The sequence below is a fragment of the Dipteris shenzhenensis genome, chromosome 24, assembly GCF_047967505.1.
Source record: "Dipteris shenzhenensis isolate YYH24624 ecotype China chromosome 24, Dip_SZ_1.0, whole genome shotgun sequence".
NCBI classification, from domain to species: domain Eukaryota; kingdom Viridiplantae; phylum Streptophyta; class Polypodiopsida; order Gleicheniales; family Dipteridaceae; genus Dipteris; species Dipteris shenzhenensis.
The window spans coordinates 46,406,911-46,420,105 of record NC_141619.1 but is presented as its reverse complement, the minus strand read 5'-3'; the positions used below and the strand labels follow the sequence as shown (position 1 = coordinate 46,420,105).

Sequence of the window (13,195 nt, the reverse complement as noted above, 5' to 3'; positions counted from 1 at the left end):
CCACCGCTATGTCGGCATAGGACCTGATGAATCTTCTATAATAACCCACTTGTCCCAAAAAAGACTTGACTTCTCCCAAAAAAGACTTGACTTCTCTGGGTGTGCGAGGAATAGGCAAGGTCAATATCACTTCCACCTTTGCTGGGTCCGTGGTCATTCCCTCAGCTGAGACGATGTGGCCAAGGAGGACCCCTCGCAAGGCGAGGAAGAAGCATTTGTCCGGATTCAAGCACAACCTAGCTTCTCTGCACTTATCAAAAACCCACCTCAACTTACTCATGTGATCAGTCTGAATAGCAGGTTCGAGGTGAGAAGCATTCTTACCATTGAACACAGAGAAGTCATCCAAGAATACCTCAAGGAACTTTCCGATGTTCTCTTGGAAGAGTTTGGTGACAAGACGTTGAAACGTGGCCGGTGCATTGCATAGACCAAAAGGCATCATCCGGTAAGCATAAGTTCCCCATTGGGTGACGAAGGTAGTCTTTAACTGATCTTGCTCTCGCACCCGAACCTGGTTATACCCACTGTATCCATCCATGAAGGAGTAGAGAGCATGACCAGCTACGGTTTCTAGCACCCTGTCAGTGAAGGGGAGAGGAAACCTATCCCGACGTGTGGCGGTATTCAAACTCCTATAGTCGACACAAACTCGGAGTTTTCCAGTCTCTCTTTTGGGCACCACTACGATGCCACTAAGCCATTCGGAGTAGTCAACAGGGTAGATCAACCCTACTTGCTCCATCTTTTGAATATCAGCATGGACAGCCTTGCGATAGTTAGGATTCATGCGATATGGTCCCCTGATCACTGGCTCTGCTTCCGGATATAGATCGATGCGATGTTCCATGAACTTAGTGGGTACTCCCTTTAAATCCTTATATGACCAGGCAAAGACATCAACATACTCTTGAAAAAAATCAGACAATGCAGCAAGGAGATAGTCATGTTCCCAGACCCAACTGGCTACCTTAAGATGTCGTGGTTGGTCTTCTGTCCCTATGTTCAGATACCTCCAATCCCTGGCATGGTCAACCTGAGGTATGCTTCCTAATGTGGAGTTGTTCGGTTCTTCTACTCCCACTGCTGGGTGCGCAGGAGAATCATCTAGAGAAAAATTCCCCACTACTTCTTCCATCCAAGAGCTCGGAAAGGACGGTTGGGTGTGTTCTGGAAATGGTTGAAATGTAGAGACGGCACTTGGGCCCATTCTCTTCTGTCCTTTTTGTGCTTGCTTGAGCATTCCTCTGTATGGTAGTCCAACCACCTCGTATGTAGTTTCATGAACCTCCTGTGTTGTTGGGGGGTCAGCTTCTGACATATATAAGTCGAGTAGAACAAGGTCCGTGACATCTTCTTCTCCCTGTATGCTGTGGGCTTGCCTTGAAGGTCTGAAGTTCCAGACTCCAGTGTGAATGTGGACGGCTCCTTCAAATTGTCCGGTCTCTTGACCCCTCCTAGGTTGGTCAAGTTGCACAATGGATTCAATAACCCTTCCAAGAGTCATTTCCGGCACCGCCTGCCTTTGAATGACATCAGTAAGTAGGTGGTCATCCTCTTCTTCTGCAGATCCATGAGTGTCTTCTCCAATACCATCATTGTGCTCAGCCAGCCCATGATCTATGTGGTCATCTTCTTCTTCCATAGATTCATGAGTGTTCTCTTCAGTACCATCATAATGCTCCGCCCGCTCATCATCTTCTTGCATAGTATCCTCTTCCTCCTCTGTTGTGACCCCATGGTCATTTTCTTGGTGTGAGGCATCCATGTCGTGTGCCTCCATTGCTTCCATTGCTGCTTCATGGTCTTGTCTTTGAGTCACCCTGGTGGCCTCCCCACCCCTTGGTCTGGTACTTGCGGACATCATTCGCTGATACATGTGGGGATTATTAAGAAGACCAAAAGGCATCCGTTCATACATGAGATCAGCCAAACCAGGTGGTGAAGAGGCTTCCTGGCTCACCTCTTGCGCATTCCGTGAAGTACCAAGATGGGCTTCAGGATCCTCTTCTGGACACAACTCCACCATGTTGATGGCTAAGGATCCCAGGGCCCCCATCCAATCCAAGATGACAGCTTCTTCCTCATCTGGTCTAGCATGTTCCAATAAGTACGTCAAGCTCTCACCATCATCTCGTGCTGCTGTTACATAGGTTTCACCTTGGAAGGGTGAGTCCTCCACATAGGCCAACTCTTCTTTCTGTAGGGGCCAATCCCCAAGTGCCCATCACTCCTCTTCCACCCCTTCTTCTTCTTCAAAATCCTCTTCCCCAAGTTCCACAGGTCGGTGACGGGCCCTTCCAGTAACCATGTCTATTTCTAAGGATGTGGATTCCAAAGGTAGTCGAACTTCATCACTTGACCAATCTTGAATGGCCTTTGCTGAGCGTAACCATGGTCTACCAAGAAGTAGAGGATAAGTCTGCTCACCCTCCGTCATATTAAGTACAATAAAATTGGACAGGAATGTATCTCCCCCAATCTTCATGTGAACACCTTTGACAGCCCCCATAGGCTTCACCTTGCGTTGATCCGCCATGCATACTTGAAAATGTACGTCAGTTGTCAATTTCAAACCCAGTTGTTGAAGAGTACCTCTCGGCATGATGTTTACTGCTGCCCCACCATCCAAGAAAACATCTTTCAGCTCCACCCCATTGATCTCCACTGCGAGCTTGGGACTTTGTTCACATGTGAGGGCAGCACAGGCTGAGCAATTGTCTAGTGTTACTCCATCTTGAACTGTTACTGTCTCTGGTGTGGGTCCGCCCTGAACAGATCCCCTTTGGCACCCTCCTGGCATGCGATTCAAAAATGCAATAGTCTGATGCTTGATATGTGGAGACAATTGACAGAGTTGTCGTAAGGTGATATTGGGCCTAAAATCCATCAAGTCATCCATCAAAGAATAGGGCTGGACAGTAGCAGCAACCTTTTGTGCCTTCATCCGCCGAGCTTCTGGCCGAGGGTCGAAGCTCACGCGAGGGAGAGGAGTTGCCTCTGGATTCTCAGTCAATATTTCCTGTGGTGACTCTCCCATCACCCATTTCCCCTTTTCTTGGGCACTACTAGGCTTCACCCCTTTTTCCTTCTCGTGCTTCATTGTGCTTCCTGAGTGAAAGGTGGATGGGCCTGCCTGCGACTCTTCACGTTTTTGCCCTGAAGTTGTCACTTCTGTTGCAAACCTCACTATTTTGGACTTGCGGGAAGGAAACTGAGGTGTGACGCCTTCATCTTCAGAACTAGATTGAAGATCTTTGGTGACACTCCTGACCACCTCCTGATACCTTGAAGGCATAGATTGCTCACTTGGAGCTGAGGTAGTTTTAGAGCTATTGATAGGTCTTGATGGCTGTGGGGCCCTTCGGGTCCTTTCTAATCCGGTTACAGGAGAGGACAAGGGTGATGCAGTCCTGTGCCCACTGTCCACCTTGGAGGAAGGAGGTGGGGATGCTCTTCTAGTGACTGAGCTGGTATTAGTTGGCGATGAGGCCTCCGATATTGATGTTGAATCATCCTTACTACTGTCACTCTTCATTTGTGACCTAGTCACAGCTCCCAACACTGCACCAATCAAATGGGGTTTGTCACCCTCCCCCGCCACTACTACATCAACCATGTTGACTTGCGATGTTGATTCCCTTCTGCCATTGGGACAATCTCTGGTGTAGTGGTCATTTGTGTTGCACTGTGTACAAGAGGGTCCCCCGAATGGTTGTGTACAATCATCTTGGTAATGGCCGTACTCGCCACATCTATAGCACATGATGGGCCTGCGAAAGTTGGTACCTCTGCCTCCACGTCCACCTCGGAACCCACCCCGTCGACCACGGATATAAGGGGGTCCATATCCACCCCCTGACATAGGTGGTTGATACTGTGCATAGTAGGGCGGAGGATAGAAGTATGGAGCCCCAAATTCACTAGGAGTAGGAGCTTGGAGCAAAGGAGGATTAGGAAGTAGTGGAGGTGGAGTGATAGGATGGGTGGTGGTTCAGGTGCCTTCACAGAGGCTGAAGCTTGGGGTACTGGCCCTGAAGTGGTCGGTGCAGCTTTGTTGATTGTAGCCACCAGTGGTTCTCCAATTGGATACTCCGGCATAAGCTTCCTCAACCCCTTAAGATACCTACACTCGGAGGCATCATGTCCATGAATTTCACAAAATGTGCAAAAGGAGGTCAGGGTGGGTACCTTACGCTTCGATGGACATTCCCAGTAGCCATGGCCAGAACCCTTGCAGTCGGTGCACCAAAGACCACTTCTTATCTGAGCTTCAAAGGGTGACGGTCCATCCACTTTTGTTCTATCTTTCAGACCTTCTCTGATTTCTTCTAATTCCTTCTTGAGTTGCTGCCATGCCTGTGAGCCCTCTTCTCTCGGAAGTTGGGCGGTCTGGGCGGGTGTTGAGGCGAAACTTAACTGAGACCGTTCCATCTTCACTGCTTCCCTCAGAAATTCTTGTAGTGAGGCATGCTCAGGAAGTTTGTCAACCAGCCTTATAGCAATGGTGGAGGGTAAAGCCTTCAAAAACCACCCCTTCATGATGGCGTCATTGGGTGGCACCGACATCTTTGCCGCCAAGACCCTCATCCTTGTGTACATCTCAGAGATGCTCTCTCCAGGCTTCATGGTGTCAGTGGATAACTCTTGGACAATCATGTGTTCGATTTTTTCCAACTTGAAAGTGCGTAAGAATTCCTCCCTTAGGTCTGTCCACGTCTGGAAGTGGTCCGGAGGAAATTGACTGTACCATACATCCGCAGCATCTTCCAATGACGAGGGAAAGATGTGAAAGAACGCATGCTCATTCTCCACACCTTTAGCTCTACATGCTGTGAGAAACTTCCTCACATGAGCTTCCGCATCCTCATGGAGGTGGCCTTTGAACTTTTGAGTCTTCACATGGACCTTGTTGAGTAGCTCGAGAAGTCTAGCTCTGTCAGGAGGACTGAGAACGGCCATCCCTCCCCGAGAGGTTGGAGAGGGGGCCATCCCCACCCGAGAGGTTGGAGAGGATGCAAGAGTTGGAGGGAGTCCCGATGGGGCTGTAATGAGTGTTGGTGCTCCCAAGGAGGAGACCACCCCGACAACTCCTCTTGTGGAGGACCACAATGGAGAAGTCACTACTGATGTAGTCATAGAGGAAGTGTATCCAGATGGTAGGGCGTAAGTGGGGGGTCTCGGTGTTGCAGAGGGAAAGGGTGAGAACATGGAAGATGTGGGGGTGAAAGAGGATGGGAGAGCATTAGGGAAAGAGAGGGACGGAGTTGAAGTCATGGATAAGTAGGCAGAAGGGAAGGAAGGAGGTGGTGAAAAAGGCAACACCGGTGTGGATGGAAAGGGAGATGAAACCATCATGGCAGGTAAAGGCATGGCCGGAGCAAAAGTACCCCCCAATGGAATAGATGTAGAAGAAGGATTAGCTAGGAGCCGAGAGCTATGCATAACAGATGAGGTAGCAGCTTGTCCACAAGAGGTTGAGGCGGGAGCAGATGGAGTCACCACTCCGGTAGAAGTGGTGGTTGATGAAGACATCGTTGCAGGAGGAGGAGAGGGGCTGCCTTGACCTTGATGAGTCCCTGAGGAGTCCTCGTCCTTAGTACCTGTTCTCCGCTTTGCACTTCTTCTTCTCCGAGTCCGGATCTGACCACCAGGGTTCCTGTTGGTCCAAGTCAATGAGAGTGTCGATGAAGTTACTTGCTCTGGCTACTACTCCAATGGGCTCACTTTGTGCTCGAGTTGAGGACTTCGCAAATTTACATCGCACGTAATGCTTCTTGTACCTAGTTTGGTCTGCCGGAAGTCTTTTCTCCACTCTCCTCAAGTACCTCCTAGTTCTCTCACTAGCTCCTTCAAATGTTTCAGAACTACTCGGCATAAGACCTCTCTCTAGGACCCTAGATCACCACTTCACTCGTGCTACTCAACACCAGCAGTGTCCCACCGTGATCGCCATAAACTGTCTGAGGGGGGGGGGGGGGGTTCTTAACACTTCCGGAAGTATTACCGGAGGCCTAGGGCCACTGGTGCGAGAAGCGAGTAAGACGTGCCATAAGTGTCACTGATGGTACTTAGGTGAGTGCTTGTCGATGGTGTCAACTATGTGCAAGCGGTGGATGGTGTCAACTATGTGCAAGCGGTACAAGTGCTGATGTAATGTGAGCAAGAAGAAGACCAAAGCGGAACAACATCATGAAAGCCAACCCTCGACATGAACAGCAAAGAACTTCAACCACATGACACAGGTCCGTTGTACCAGGTGAAGGGAGAGGAGGGGAGGAGAACACAACGAAAAGAGATTTTAGAGTAGCGAGCAGAGATGGGAAGTAGCATAACTCATTAGAAAGCAAGATGACTGATACACTCCCAGAAGATACACACGAGGCGAGCTCTTGACTCTAGCCTCTCACTCCTTCACTCCCGCCTCTCGCCCCTACCAGAATGTCCCTCCCCCTTCCCCTTTCCCCCTCTTCACCTTCTCCTCCTCTGCTCCACCCCCGGCTACCAATCTCCTCTCCTTCTTCCTATTGGATGTCTTCTCGCACCCTTAGCCAGCCTTAGCCATCCTTAGCCATTCCACCGTTTGTGGGCCACTCTGTCCTTGATGGCTTCCGCAACACTCCAGCCTGTCCTGGGTCAGTGAATCCCGTGCTCCATGTGTTCTCCTGTCTATTCCATGCGCTCCTGACACTAGTTGGTTGAGAGGGTTGGTGCACCACCTATGCCTCTTAATTGTTGGACTGCTTCCCATGTGCACCAACAGGTGTATCCCGTGTACCATTGCGCCAGTACTTCCCTCTGATTGACTTTGACCATGGTGAGTCGAGGTTGAGGTTTGGCACTCTTCGGTTATGTATTGCTTCCGTCATACCCAAGTCATGTCCAGGTCAAGTCATGTCCATGTCATGTCCAAGTCATGTCCATGTCAAGTCATGTCCAAGTCTGTTCCATGTGAAGTCATGTCCAAGTCTGTTCCATGTGAAGTCATGTCCAAGTCTGTTCCATGTGTCCAAGATGTGAACATATGTGAACACGCTGCAAGTAGGTATGACCAAGGTCTAACAACTTGGCATGTTGCTGAGGTGACCATGACGTGACCCACGTGTGACTCTTGGTGGGTCGCCATAAACTTTGAGTACAACAGGCTGAGGGCTGAGAGGGGCTGAAGGAGAGAGAAAGGAATGAGAGGCTGAAAGGCTGAGAGCTGAGAGGGGCTGAGGTAAGAAGTGAGAGGCTGAGGGGCTGAGGGGAAAGAGGAATGAGGGGCTAAAGGGCTGAGGACAGAGAGGAAGGAGGGACTGAGGGGCTGAGAGAGAAGAATCAGGGGCTGAGGGAGAGAGAGATGAGGGCTGAGGAAAGAGGGCTGAAACAGGCCAAGGAAGAAGAACACCTATGAAGCTACCAATGCCCAGATCTGTGGAGCCACAAAAGAGAGAATTGAGAGAGAAGAATCAGGGGCTGAGGGAGAGAGAGACCAGGGCTGAGGAAAGAGGGCTGAAACAGGCCAAGGAAGAACACCTATGAAGCTACCAATGCCCAGATCTGTGGAGCCACAAAGAGAGAATTGCAGAAGCCATTCGAACCAAATCCAGCTCCAAACAGTAGAGGTGATGTATGCATCAGTACAGCTGAATAAGGCAAAAAAATTGAGCAATTTGTATGGCACAACAGAATGGTCACTAAGCAGCAGCATAGCGGCCAAGTACAGGGCAATCTATGGCCCTGGTTACTGTCCACCGTACAGACGAACCAGGCTAGAGTGTACGGAATAAGGTACGGCCGGAAGTACAGACGAACCATCCCATAATGTAGGGAATCAAGTACGGCCTGCAGTACGGACAGTTGCCAGAGAAAAACACAACTTTTGGCAACATGATCTCAGCACATTTGGCAGCAAAAGGAAGGGGGGAAAGCAGAACTTAGAGTGCAGCAAAGGGAAAGGCAGGCAGAAAGGAGAGGAAGAGTACAATGGGGAGCTGCTTAGTTTTTGGGGGTCAGATTGCTTTTTAGACCTGGAACATGCCACACAATTTTGATAAATTGTGACTTGCCATTGTCCAACTTCACAAGGACCGTGGACTAGCATTTGAGTTCCAACACTTTATCATTCTGTCAAAAACTCTAGTAGAGATTGGATCCATTAGTTTCTAACAGATTTAGTGTGGCACATGCATCCTACGTTAGACCAAGTCACTGAGGAATTTATAATCATGTATATTGAGGTCAGTGGTCTAAGGGTTAATAGCACCAACAGTCAGGTTTTTAGTACATCGGGGCCTTTCATATTCTTTTAGCCAACCAGGGGGTGCAGTGGTTATGGGGGGCAGCTGCTAGTTCGGCTCCCAATCTACACAGGTGTGGAAAACAAGAGTGATATTTCTCTTTTCCTTTTCTTTTGGTACTACAAGTACACTGATAGATTTTCTGTACAGAACCATATAAGAATTAAAGGTTCATCACCATTGGAAAACAGAATATTACCAAAATCTTTGGGGAGCAGAGACTCTGCAAAATCCATAAAGCTTCAAACTTGAGGGAGCCTTGTTCAGAAGCCAGCAACTTGGCAAGCACAGAAATCTGCTACAAGGGATAGTTAAAAAGGCCTTTAGCGAAGCGTAATTTACAACGGTAAAGCGGTCTCAATGACAAGCCTTTTATCAAGTTTAGTAAGCTCAACCACTTTCCTTGAAGATGCATTTGCAGTTGAAACAGAAGTAGAGATATTCTTACAGCTCCTTTAATATTGTCTGTGGACTCAGAAATTTCCTGCTCTGGCACAGTGCCACCTAATAATAGCTGCATGAGTCTAACACTTGAACGAAAAGATACCGTGTCTGCACTTCAAATAAATGCTAGTGAGAAGTAGTTTTCAAAGATACATTATATCCAAATGTATTTTTTCCCACCCAAACACGCTTAAAAAAATGAGTACAACCCAACACGGAAGAAAACTTAGGAAGGACAATACGTTTTATCTAGTACAGTTGAGACCCTTTGAAAGGTATTACAATAGGTGCAATAATGACTGTGTCTTGCCATATTCTTGCTCTGATTCTGAGTGTGTATAAGAGATTTGAACATGGTACTAAAGGTACATGTGAAGGGCTCATAATCTTTGCTTCTGTCAATGATGATAGTACCATTGAGCTCTCACAACTTCGCAGACACTTTTCATTATCTTGATGCCTATTACAATGCAAGCAACCAGACGTGCTATTCTCACATAGCTCTTACCACAAACCTTCTTGCATGTTCCTTATTCCCACATTGTGATGAAAAGCCCTCTACTTGACTGTGAACTGCCAATGACCACTCATTCTTTTTTCTGGGATCAGCTTCCTGTCTCCACTAGGTGCGGCTGATTGGGGCTGTTGACGTTTCAAGGCAAATTAAAATACTAAACCAACCCACTTCCAAAAAGAGATCAGACCAGAAAAAGCTTCATTGTTATCCAACTAAGCCCTTTAAGTCAAGCTTATTAACAATCCCTTTTATCATCTATTCAACGTTGTTCAACCAATCGAGCTGTACCCCTTAATCCTGACACTACAATACCAGGCCTTCTGCCAGATGAAGCTACTTGTTTCATTTAGTTGTCCGAGGTATTAAGCAAGGGTCTATGACTCCCTTGTCAGAAAAATTAGTGATGAACTATGGACTTGGTTCATTAAATCACCCATGAGGTGATTTTGGGTTATAATAATTAAAAGGTCAAAAGAGTGGTAGTTAGACCTTGGGTCCTAGGTTATGGCACCATGATGTTATGCCATGCACAGATGGGTAGAGATTTTTAAGGGACCAAATCATGTGGCATAACCCCAAATGGTGTTGCTTCCCCTAGAAATGTGCTTTGTTGTGACTGCTCAAAGAGGCTCTTATTCCAATTATGTATGCATGTCTGGATGACCAGTGTGATGAGAGACACTGATTGTAGGACTTGCCTCTGCATCATGACCAATGTAGGCTCTAATTGTAGGACTTGCCTCTGCATCATGGCTTCTCACAGTTAAATTTGAGTCAGCAATGTAGCTTGCATCATGGCCATCCTATCGGATGGTGCAAATAATACCTCCATGTGTGGACCTGACCTTCCTGTAGGAGAAGGAAGGTGTCTCCTCCTGCCTGTTGCTTATGTCTGAAGACTTGGCTTGAGTCATGGTGAGCTTGCCAAAGCGTGCTGTCACCATGCACTATATTGTTCCCAACAAGTCTGTTGGATCTCCTACTGAGGCTGACGAAGAGTTATAGAGAGGATATCCCTGGTAGAAGACACCTCGGGGGGTTGTGTCTCCAATTCCAACCCCCACTGCTACTCACAATCTCAACGAGGAAAGTACTTGTAGGGCCTGTGTCTAGTTCCCTGCTGATATGGCATGCCTGAAAGTCAAGGTCTTGGTCCCAGCGTCTCCGGACCAATTCTTCTCCTGCGAAGAAGTCAGCATGCTCCTCGGTCTCCCACCTCGTGTTTTGCAGAGCCTCAAATCTCAAATGCTGATGTGTGACTGCAATCTCGCATACTACCTTGATTTGAAATCTGTGAGATGAGGTCCTGTTGCAGATATTCAAGTTCAAGCAAATTCAAGCCGAGCTGACCAGGTGACAACTATGTCAGGGAGCTGTCCAAATGACAACCATGTCACCGGGTGACAACTATGTCAGCGAGCTGTCCAAATGACAACCATGTCACCGAGTGACAACTATGTCAGACAGCTTACCAGGGTGGCAACTATGTCAGACAGCTTACCAGATGACAACCATGTCACCAAATGGCCAAGTAACGACTATGTCAGCGAGCTGGCCAGATGACAACTATGTCGGTGAGCGAACAAGGTGACCGCAATGTCACCATGTCAAACAGGTGACAACTATGTCAACTAGAGATAGAAAAATAACCGTGGTCACTTGCCTACTCTGGCGAGATCTCTCGTGAGTCCACCTGTCAGAACTATGTCAATGGTGGTGCAGGGGCAGCCAGCCAAGAGCTCACATGGAGAAGATAAATGCACACCACAGGAGTCAGAGGGCTAAGCGGCGCACAAAGAGGTGCACATGGGGTAATCATATCACCAACTAGGAGGAGGCTGGCAAGTCAGAAGTGGTTAAAGCCATGAAGAGTCCTAGGGGTGGAATGGCTAAAAGACCGAGAGCCACCACCAATGGGACGGAGGAAATAAGATTTTCAGCGAGAGAGAGGGACCCTCCACGGGAGCGGAGGGGATGAAGGGGATGGGGAAAGGAAGGGGAGCATTCTATGATTGTAAGGGGAACAGGAGAGTGACACAGAGGTCTTGGGTGAGCTCCGGTAACACTTCCGGAAGTGTTAGGACCCCCCGCCCCCCTTCCCCTCAGACAGGTCCTAAGCTGACCCATGGTGATCCATACTGTATGGGAGAAGAAAAGTTTCCATATTAAAGTCAGGACCTTGAAAACTAAGTCTGTCTCTCACAATCTTGCCCGTGCTATCTACTAAGTGCAGAAGCATGGATGCTAGCTGGAATAAGAGAGAAACCCACTGTCCATGCATTAAATCACTCTGTTGGAAAAATACCAAAGACAATGCTCAAAACACAAGGCCTGAGTTATGCTAACTACTGCTTTATTATTTCCAGCCTTGGCAATCGCCAAGTGCTCAAAAGACTACAACGTAACAGATCCTAAATGAAGAGACTGAATATAACATGTATGTAAAGCAGCCTCATCCTATTAGTACGATGAACAAATATCTAAACTCCCCAATTCAATATCATGGCATGCCTAAAAACGATTAGGCCCACTATTTCTCAGCAACTAACCTGCCGCTGAATTGCAAAGATACTCAGAAACTATTGATAAGGCCCTTGATTGTTGTAAACACAGGAGACCTTTTGTGGAAGACGATCCAATTCCAAGAAGACTCTCAAAACAGTCAGCCACAATAGGATCTACTGGCCTGCAGATTACATTAGAAAACATCAAAATAACAGCTTAATACAGTTCAGGCAAAAGCTTCAGACAGTAAATTACTGTTAAGTTGACAATGCAACATACTTTCCTTTCAAAAGGTCCAAAAGCATTGGAATCTTATTGATAACTTCATCCAAAGAGGCAAGCTCTGGCACTCGGCAAAATGCTGACAGAATTGAAAGTGCAAGCTGCAAGTAAGCTTGTTCCTGCTCCTTGGATTCATGGCTCATTACTTGTACTCTTGTCCCTTCAATCAGCAGGCTTACATACAATCAATCCAACAGTGGCAAGCCATCTTGTTAAATCTATTCCCTATACAAAAATGCAAACTTTGTTTCAAAGTAAAAATTTCCGGACAGAGGAAAAAAAGCACAAAACCTTGGACAATCTAACGTGCGAAAACAGGACCGGTACATGTAGCTACACTCAACAGAAGAAGCTAACCCTTCAGACAAAACACGCACCAGATCTAAGAAGCCTGTTTATAAATTGGATACCAATAGCATCAAAAACTTTCAAAATAGACTCCTTATCATCTCCTTGTACATATTTTGTCGCCAGTAGCAACCCCACCAGGCGTTGTTCATCAGTATTTCCCCTTAAAAAATTTAAGCAAGCCTCAAAATTTCCAGCAGAATCCTGATTCATAAAATGGGAAGTATTAACATCATAAGAATGCACTGACTGGCTCAAATACAGTAAAGTAAGAAAAAAAGCATGGCAAAGAATGCTTTTCTTCGTTACCCATCTTTTGTTGCTCACTAGCTGAATACTCACAACACACAGACATGAAAATTATAACTCATTTATTCATATACCAAGCAAAATTCCTTTATTCAAACCTCAAGAAGATGGACACTGAGAGGAGTTACATTACTTTGCCTAGACATGCCACCATTCTTGTTTTAAAATACCATTTCTACTCCTTGAAAGCAGTTGTATATGAGATTGCAAACAAATGATATTCCTACCAAGAGCAAAAGGATTCCTCAGGATAGAAATGATGATATTTACAGTCTACAATTCTGTCGATATTTTTCATTCTTTTTACTCCATTTATTAAGAATATGTGACCAAAGTCCATCACATACCTTACTCTCAATAGCCACCAAGGCAAACCACAAAGACTGTCTACTGTCTCACCTGATATGGCCTAGACTCCCCCATTTTCACTCAAGGTCCTTCACCGAATGTGAATCACACAGAATGGAAAAGACTATAGAGGGCTTGGCACAATTAAAGAACCACAATT

General features: G+C 46.9%; 1 protein-coding gene across 1 annotated transcript in view; it reads right to left on the bottom strand.

The window, feature by feature from the left end:
- LOC147886682 (neurochondrin family protein) overlaps nt 1-13,195 on the bottom strand; it is a 195,434-nt gene that overhangs the window by 179,888 nt on the left and 2,351 nt on the right. Inside the window, exons 3-7 of the mRNA XM_087395959.1 lie at nt 12,408-12,582; nt 12,028-12,190; nt 11,793-11,929; nt 8,731-8,834; nt 8,482-8,577 (exon numbers count right to left, since the gene is read on the bottom strand). Coding sequence (XP_087252085.1) covers nt 8,482-8,577; nt 8,731-8,834; nt 11,793-11,929; nt 12,028-12,190; nt 12,408-12,582 — 675 coding nt within the window. The remainder of the gene's footprint in view (nt 1-8,481; nt 8,578-8,730; nt 8,835-11,792; nt 11,930-12,027; nt 12,191-12,407; nt 12,583-13,195) is intronic.